Below are 7,709 nucleotides of genomic sequence, written 5' to 3'. Positions count from 1 at the left end.
GATGGGGACAGCCTGAGGGATGGGGGATTCCCCCAAACAGGGCAGGGGACAGCCTGAGGGATGGGGGATTCCCCCAAACAGGGATGGGGACAGCCTGAGGGATTTTCCCTGAGCAGGGCAAGCTCCTGGGAGGGCTCTGAAGGCCAGGAGGAGCAGCACTTCGGGTTCTTGGCTGCCAGCTGAGTGCTTCCTTCTCCCCCTTAAACTTCTCCTGCTGCCACCCCAAATCCTGCCCCAGGCAAATTGGCTGTGACGTCCTTATGAGCTCAGCCTGGATCTGCACACCCAGAGCTCGGGTTTGGGGTTGTGTCAGACCCCAGACACTCCCCTGAGGGAGGGGAGGTGTGTGAAATAAAACAATTACATAGTAAATCTCCTCAGGATTCGGGGCCTGGCCCTGGGTCCTCTGCTGCCTCCGAAGGGCAGGGCAGGGAGAAGTGGGACAAAAGGCTAATCCCTCCTCCCTGCTGGCCACGGAGATAAGAGGATTTGGCACGGTGAAAAATAGCATTGAACTGGGCTTGCTTCCAGGCTGGCACATCCTGCTTCTTCCTGGGGAGGCTCAGGACTGGAGGAATCTCTCCCAAAGGGTGGCACATTGGGATAATCCAGCCTGGGGCTGCTGTGGATGTAGGAATGGGCTCCAGCCTCTCCCTGGGGGATGCTCCAGAGCTGGGATGCTCCTGCATCCACCCCAGTGCAGGGTGCTGGGGAGGGTTGGAGGCTTCCCAAGGTCTGAACTTCCCCCAGGGCAGGATTTGCCCTCAGTCCTATAAAATACCTTTGTAAAGTGTTGTGGGCTGAGCTGAGGATGTCGCCCAGGGGCTCTTCCCACCTGGGCATGGGACGGCCTGGGGCTCATCCTCAGCATCAGTGGGCACCCAGGAGCCTTCCCAAGGGCTGCATCCCCACTGGGAGCTCCTCAGGTGCCTGACCTGGACACCCTGGATGAACCACAGCCCCCACTGGGGTGGGTGCAGCTCCTCAGTGCTCAGGTTTGGGGCCATCCTGGAGGAATTCGGTGCAGCCCTTTGCTTGCACTCTTGAAGGGAAGCGGCTCCTGCAGGAAGGTTTGGCTGTGTCTCTGCTCCTCTCCCCTCATTCCCTCTCTGCTCTGCCCACAGCAGCAGCCACAGGGAACTTGCTGGACTTTGAGGACCCTGCCAGATCCCCCCTGGGCAGCAGCACAGAGTCCCCACAGCTGGACAACAGCGGCTTCGGGCCCAGCCCCTCGGTCAACAACAACGTGGTGTGGGTAAGGGACAGCCAGGAGTGCTCCAGCTCCCATCCCGGGGCTTTTCCTGGGATAAACCCGGAGCTGTGGGGTGGCTGAGCTGCTCAGAGAGGTTTTGGAGATGCCCACAGCCGGGAAGGATCGCTGAGTGTTCAGTGCCTGCTGCCCTTTTTAGGTGTGGGGAGGAAATGAGCAGGACGCAAAGGCCCGTGAGGAACGCTGCTGTCAGGTCCTTGAATATTCCCTGTTCTGGAGCAGCATTTCTCAGGGGTTTGTCACTTACCTGAGAGACCACCCGAGTGCTCTGTGCAGGGGCTGGAATCATGACATTGATGGCTTTTGTTTACTGCTCACTAAAACCAGGTTAAATTTATGTTCATTATTACTCTGACTTCTCCCTGCTCCTGTTCGTGGCTGTGGGAGCTTGGATGGCTTCTTGGAAATGCCCTCAGTCCTCTGGCTGTAATTGTTTCGTGGATCTCTGATAGAAAAGTGATGGGGCAGCCCTGGGTGTGCATCCATCAGGGAGCCTCTCCATGCCCCAGTGCTCCATCGTCCCCTTCAGACTGGAGGAGGGTGGGGTTATATGGGATATTGGGAAGGAATTCCTCCCTGAGAGGGTGGGCAGGCCCTGGCACAGGGTGCCCAGAGCAGCTGTGGCTGCCCCTGGATCCCTGGCAGTGCCCAGGGCCAGGTTGGAGCACCCTGGGACAGTGGGAGGTGTCCCTGCCCATGGCAGGAGTGGGAATGGGATGGGATTTAAGGTCCCTTCCCATCAGATCATCCTGGGATTCTCTGATCCCCAACCAGGCTGGGGCTGACCCTTGAAGCCCCACTTGACCTGGGGTCTCATCCCTGCCACAGACCCCGTGCCTGCTGGATTTTGGGGAATTGCAGGATAAGTGCCTTTGCCTGGAGCCCATTCCTCGAGCCTGGCGGGCCTGAGGCTTTCCAGGTTAAACCTGAAGATCAGCTCTAAGCCCGAATCAAATCCTGGAGGCTTATCAGCAATCTCCAATCCCTGCCTGCTTACAGAGCTTTCATACTTCACTTATTAATTGCATTAAGTCTGTAAGTGCCTCACAGGATTTGGGGAACAGCCCGGTCTGTCCGTAGCAAAGCCCTCGCACCGAGCAGGGAAAACCTTCCTCCAGAGCAGCTCCAGTGCTTTCCCTGGGAAACCCTGGCAGCAGAGCAGAGATAAAGGCTCCCAGAGCTGCTTTTCATGTCCCCCCCCGTGCCAGTGCAGAGCTGCTCTCCGTGATGCTGATCCAGAAAAGCCCCAAGGGACTCCTGGAGCTCTGTCCAGGTCCCTCCTCGTGGCAGAAACTGCGGAGCTGGGAGAGCGAGGGGTGGGTTCATCCCTGTGCTCCACTCGTGGGGTGGATCTGGGGGCAGGATCAGCCTGTTTGGGGATGGAGGGAAAGGACCAAGCCCCGGGACCACCAGGAGTTCACCTTTTCCCCTGGAGCTCGGGCAGAGGAGAGGAGGCAGATTGCAGAGGAGGTGACTGAGGCACTCTGAAGCCAACAGACACAGATATTTTTTGTCTGCCTTGCTCGAGTGCAGAGCCAGATCTCTAAATACACTTTTGTGCAGTTCTCTTAGCAACTACTTGTCTCTCTTTTTATCTCTTAACAAAGGAAATGGATGATGGGCTCGACGAGGCGTTTTCAAGGTAATTCTCATCACTCCCTTCCCGAGTTCAGCACTGGGGAGCAGCCCCAGAGGCTTGACTGGGGACTGGCTTTTAATAATGCTCCTTAATCTAATCAGGGCCGTGATCTGACCTAGGCAGCTGCTCCATCAGTGCCTCAGCTGGTAATTGAAAGATAGGCTTTAAGGCTGCCTGATCAGCCAAATATTTTGACAACCTTTTAAGGATGGAGAGAGGCTGTGTGTGATAGGGAATTTAATTCCCCGAGCAGTTGGTGTGTCTGCTCCCACTTGCCGAGGCTTTTTCAGGCTGCTGGTCCCAGCTTCTGGCACTGGGGGCTTTGCTCTTCCTCAGCCCACAAACTCAGCCCTCAGTCCGTGGGGTTTATTCCTCTTTCCACTCCAAATTAAGGAGTGGAGCCCGTGCCTGCTGATCCATCCAGCAAAGCCAAACAAACCCGTTTCCTTTCAGGTGGGTTTTCCTGCCTGTCCTGTGGGGTTGGTGGAGTTTATGTGGGTCCCATCCTCCTCTTCCTCCTCCTCTTCCTGCCCCTCGGGCTGGGAGGTGCTAGAGGAGGGAGTGAGGCAGAGAAGGGTTTGCAGCAGTTCCTGCTCAGCCCTTGGGGTCTCATTTGGCTCTCAGGGATGATTTACAGCTTCCCCTTCCCCAGCAGCCTCGTCCCAGGCTGTGGCTGATAACGGGGCTGATGGATGTCCTGGACTCTCTGTTTTCCTCACCCCACGGGGTGCAGCAGATGTGGTTGTTTTTGGGGTTTGTTCTGCGTTGCTGGATGCTGAGCTGTCACATCACCCTCGGCCCTCTGGTGACTCAGAGTTTGGGCTGCTCATCCTCCGGCACTCCCGAAACCATTCCTGCCACATCATCACAGCTGCACATTGTCCTTCTTTATTAAAAATCAGGGCTTCATCTCAGGCTTCTTGGGACGTCGTGCCTCCCCCTGGATGAACCCCCAGATGGCTGAGTTAACCCCCAGCCCCGGTGCTGCAGTATTTTCACGGGGGGGATTTAAATCACACAACAACAAACTGGGGCTCCTTAGGTTTTGTGAAACATCTGGGCTGAGAAGCTCTCCCAGCTGCTCCTGGGGCTGATAAACATCAGCTGAGCCCTCGGAGTCCCGAGCCAGGGAGCTGCTGCTGGGGCAGGGCTGACACTGCTCTGAGGCTGCTCCTCTGGGGAGCAGAGAGCAGAGCCCAGGGGTGGCTCCGGGGAGGAGAACGCTGCTCTGCCAGGCCAGTAATCTGTGGGATGTCCAGCCTGCAAATTCCCGGGATGCCTGCAGGGGAATTGTTGAGAGAAGCCAGCAGCAAAGCTGCAACAGACTTGAGAGTGCTGCGAATGTTCTGTGCCAGCTCCCCCCTCCCGAGAGTTTCCATTCTGCTGGAGGGTGTTGAACCGCGGAGCTGCAGCGCTGGGGGTGCAGCAGGCACGAAACCACCCGGGTTTGTGTTTCACTCTGTGCTTTTGTGCCCCCTCAGACTGGCCCAGTCGAGGACGAACCCGCAGGTGCTGGACACGGGGCTGACGGCTCAGGACATCCAGAGTGCAGAGACTCTGTCCCCTGTGGACTGGAACAAAATCGACCCCGGCACGGCAGAGAAGGATGATCTGTTCATGTTCTGAGGGCAGAGGCATCCAAGAGAGGAAAACCACTCGGAGCCTGTGGCCTGGATCGTGCTGTTCCGGGTGCTGTAACCGGGGAACCTTCGCAGGGCTCTCCAGCAGCTCAGAGGGTGTCACAGCCCAGTTTAGACCAAAGCTTCAGAAACCTAACGCGGATTTTTGTACCTTGCTTTTATCTAAACCACGAGATGCTCTTGGAGGTATTTATTCACAGTTTACAGGTGTTCCTGGGAGGTGTGGAGAGCATCTGCAGCAGTGCCTGTCCCTGCCTGCAAACAGCCTGGGCACCACCAAAGCCCCTCCGTGAGCAGCCCCCAGCCAAGGGCTGCGGAGGCAAACGCAGCTCTGAGTGCTTCTAATCCACGGATTCGGGAACAACACATCACCTGCCTGGCCAGGGAGGGGGTTTGCAGCAGCTGCTGGCAGTGTGAAATCAGAGAGGGAGCAGAGCTGGAGCTTTTGTGTGAGTGTCTGTGGCACTCTCACAGCTGTCAGTCACCCCGCGGCTCCCGGCTCTCCACGTGGGAATTGACGCTTTTTAACCCAAAGACTCTGCCAAGTTTTGCACTTTAAAACTCGAACTGAAAGCGATGGTCCGAATTGTCAAGGTAAGCAGTGCCTGGAACTTCTCCTCAGAAGCTATTTACCCAAAAAGAACCCACCCTGGCAATGCTGCAGCTCAAAGCTGACCCCTCACCTCTGACCGACTCGAGATCCTAAAGCTCCGTTGGCTTTAAAAGCAAAACCACCAGGGAGGAAGGATTTGTTTGGTTAAAATCTCTTGGAAAGGGCAGCTTGGGAGGCCCAGCAGCACCACAGATCCGTGTTCCCAGCTTGGCCCTGTGGGTTTGCCTGCCCAGGACTTGTTCCTGCCTCAAAGCCACGTGGTTGTTGCTCATTCTGTGGAGTTGGATCAGCAGGAGCAATACCTGGCTGTCCAATTAGCATCAGGTGCCCCTCCCAGTGGTGCTCCCACCCCTTCTCCCTGACAGCCACAGTTCCCAGGGGGCTCAGGAAGCTCCATCTACCCCTGGAACTGAAAATCAGCAATGCAGGTATAAAGTTTATGCTAATCAAAAGATTAAGTTTAATGATCCTAAACAGTCTCACTGACATCTCGCAGTGTTTGTGGCCTTATGTGAAGTGTACTAATCTGTTTTATAGATTTGTAACTTGGGTTTGAAGCACTAATTCATTCCCCAGATAGCTCTTTAGAACTCCCCTAAAACTGCTCGCAGGAAGGGAAAAAACCCTCTCTGTCAGCTGTAAGAATTCCTTGGGAAGCAGCTGAGTGACTGACTTAGATTGGAGATATTTTTTTTTTCCCCCCAAGTGTGAGTGTGAGAAGGTGTTGAGGACTCGTGGAGCTGACTCATCACGGCTCTGGTGGAACCTGTGCTCTGTGTGTCCTGCTCTGGGCTGTTTAAAGCAGCTCCTGTGTGCAGCAGCAGGATGGGAGGGACCTGCAGAGCTGTGCTGCAGGCACAGGGCAGGGACAGGAACCTGCTGCAGCAGCCCAGCAGTGCTGGAAGCAGCCCCTTGCCCCAGCCCAGGGAGCTCTGATCTCCCCAGGAAGCTGTGGGATGGAGTGTGAAGGTTTCTCTGACCTTTCTCCTTTCCTAGAGACTCCAGCAGCAGATCCTGGAAATGCACAACACTACCCTTGTGTGTTTAGAGTGCTTTTTTTAAGAAAACCTGACGCTGTAAAGAATATTCTGTACTGAGGGGAATAAAAGCTCTGCCATTTTTTGAAGCCTCTGTGCTGGGTCACTTCATTCAATTTTCACCGTGCTCCCTTTAATGTGTGGCAGCTTTTGTGGCTCTGGTTGAGTTCTGTCTGTCCCTGATTCATGGCAGGATGTGATCAGAAACGTCCTGGGGAGGTGGTTCCAGAGCCATCCAAGTGGGGAGAGAGCTGCAGCTGGACCCTGAGCCATGGTCTGCTCCCGAGGAATGCTGTGGGGCTGGATGTGGCCCCGTGGGATGCACAGAGGGAGCAGGACCCGTCCCTGTGTGGCTGCTTTGGCCTCCAGGTGAGGGTGTGAGGAGGGGGAAAAGAGGGGAGGTCAATGCTTCAGGCTCATCTGCGCACAAAGAGGAGCATCAAACCCCAAATCTCTTCACTGACAGCGTTCCTGAGTCACAAAGTGCTTCCCTCTGGGGGCAGCTGAGTTTGTGCAGTTGCCTTTTAGGTAAAGAGCCCAGCACAGCCCTGTGTGCTCAGCCCTCTGCAGCTCCCAGCTGCCCTCACCTCGGCTGGGAAGCACCTGGAGCATCCCTTCGGGGTGCTGACAGACGGAACCCGCGGGTGCCACCCCGTCCCTCCACATCCCCGCAGGGCTGCGGGCAGAGCAGGGAGGCTCTGCAGAGCCACCGCCCCCCCTCCCGCGGTGCTAACAAATATAAACCCACTAAAAGTCCATTTTTCAGCTGAAACTGCCTCTTCCAGGGTGAGCTGTCCCAGATTATGAGTGCTGAGCCCTCATGCATAACTGATGGCCCTGCTGAGGAACAAATTGATCCCTCAGTTCTGATGTGACCTTTTTTTAACTGCCAGTTAAGGAACTTTCAGCATCCATTCCCTTCTCCTGCCAGGGAAGGGAGGAGGAATTCACTGCTGAGGGGTGGCTGTGCCATGAAAAGCGGGCTGGGGGCTGCTGGCTCAGCTCCCCCAGCCCCACATTTCTCCAAGGGGGACATGGGGTGACTTTGGTGCCCGTCCCTCCCCCGGAGCAGCTGCAGCAGCAGCAGCACGGAGGTGGCAGTGCTGTGACACGCTGGGCTGTCACCCTGCCTCGGCACGGGGTGTGGAGGGGCTGGCACAGCTCCTGGCAGAGCTGTAATTTCAGTGCCAAAGATCCATAAACTTCCACAGCACCGAGGGGACCCTGGAGCCCCCAGGAGCAGCTCCAGGAGCAGCTGGAATAACCTGGAGCCGCGTCAGCAGCTCTGACTGCGAGCAGTTTATCAGCAGCGAGCGGATCCTGCTCATGTCAGAGGGAGCCTTAATACTGCATTCATTCATTTCCTCAGCACCTCTCCTCGGTGCCAGGGGAGGGACGGGAGGCAGTGCCCGGGGCTCTGGGGGTTCGTTGTTATTTTTCCTCCCTGCTAAAAGCAGCCGTCCCCAGCGGGCCCCTGGCCCCAAGGAGAAATACGGGCTTTACAAGAAGG

The 7,709-nt window shown here is 56.4% G+C and overlaps 1 protein-coding gene across 2 annotated transcripts in view; it reads left to right on the top strand.

The window, feature by feature from the left end:
• The window catches only part of LDLRAP1 (low density lipoprotein receptor adaptor protein 1), a 14,552-nt gene extending 8,264 nt beyond the window's left edge, over window positions 1-6,288 (top strand). Inside the window, exons 7-9 of one of the 2 annotated variants that reach the window (XM_042015661.1) lie at window positions 1,128-1,255; window positions 2,878-2,912; window positions 4,391-6,288. In XM_042015661.1, coding sequence (XP_041871595.1) covers window positions 1,128-1,255; window positions 2,878-2,912; window positions 4,391-4,535 — 308 coding nt within the window. In that variant the 3' untranslated portion in view covers window positions 4,536-6,288. Of the gene's footprint in view, window positions 1-1,124; window positions 1,256-2,877; window positions 2,913-4,390 lie in introns of both variants that reach the window. The other variant, XM_042015660.1, reaches the window with a different exon arrangement.
• The last annotated feature ends 1,421 nt before the right edge of the window (window positions 6,289-7,709 follow it).

Source organism: Corvus kubaryi, unplaced genomic scaffold (genome assembly GCF_017639235.1).
Source record: "Corvus kubaryi isolate FWS band 111438036 unplaced genomic scaffold, C.kubaryi_AGA036_p1.0 split3-37304, whole genome shotgun sequence".
Lineage (NCBI taxonomy): Eukaryota > Metazoa > Chordata > Aves > Passeriformes > Corvidae > Corvus > Corvus kubaryi.
Note: the sequence above shows the minus strand (reverse complement) of the source record. Positions and strands in the feature narration are given on the sequence as shown.